Source organism: Acanthisitta chloris, unplaced genomic scaffold (assembly GCF_000695815.1).
Source record: "Acanthisitta chloris isolate BGI_N310 unplaced genomic scaffold, ASM69581v1 scaffold43627, whole genome shotgun sequence".
NCBI classification, from domain to species: Eukaryota; Metazoa; Chordata; class Aves; order Passeriformes; family Acanthisittidae; genus Acanthisitta; species Acanthisitta chloris.
In genome coordinates, this window is record NW_008683997.1 from 17578 (window position 1) to 18304 (window position 727).

The 727-nt window shown below is 49.8% G+C and overlaps 1 protein-coding gene across 1 annotated transcript; it reads right to left on the minus strand.

Moving 5' to 3' along the window:
- Positions 1–596: 596 nt before the first annotated feature.
- On the minus strand, positions 597–724 carry ZNHIT3 (zinc finger, HIT-type containing 3; the record flags this gene model as incomplete). Its single annotated transcript, XM_009079121.1, has 1 exon — positions 597–724. A coding segment is annotated over one exon (128 nt), but the record flags the coding sequence as incomplete, so codon positions are not given.
- Between the last annotated feature and the right edge of the window lie 3 nt (positions 725–727).

Below are 727 nucleotides of genomic sequence, written 5' to 3' on the forward strand. Positions count from 1 at the left end.
GAGTGTTCTTTTAACACTTCTGACTGACCAAGGGAGTAGCCAACTGTGGCACTAAGGGCTGATGGCTCAGGGAGGGCAAGACTGGGCTCTTACTTTATGACCAAAATCTCAGCTGCCACACACTGCTAGAGCTCCCTGCACACCACTGCCCTGCCCAGGGCCTCCTCAGAGGTGCTTGGTACCGTCCCTTTGTCCCTCATGAGTCTTGGAAATGTTCAGCTCCTCTGTGTAAGCCATTTTAAATAAAGTGCTCAATCCCCTGTCAAGGTGTGTCTGACATCCCCAGTGCCCTTAACAGAAACACTCCAGTGTTTGTGGGTTAAACAAAATGCAAATGTATTTAATATTCTCACTGGGACATTTCCCATGGTTGCCAGTATTTCTGTACCAACAGAAAGTTGAACCCCAGTGTCCAGAAATCTGTCCAACATGAGTCTGTCTCTATGTATCAACTCTGAGTTGAAACTCAGAGCACAGACATCCACGAGCAAAGCCACCAAACCCCCAGAAACAACAGAGACTGAGCAGCACAGGCTGCTGGCAAATCTCTGTCCCAGGGGGGAAACCTCGAGGGCAGAAAATGTTCCCACAGCAGTTCACTCTGGCAGAATATTCTCCTTCTCAGGGGGCTCCACAACCCTCAGGCAGCAATCTGCAAACTCCACAAACAAAGGCTCCTGCATGAACTTCCTCATGAGGGAACTTTTGTCCTGGGCCTGGTCGAGTG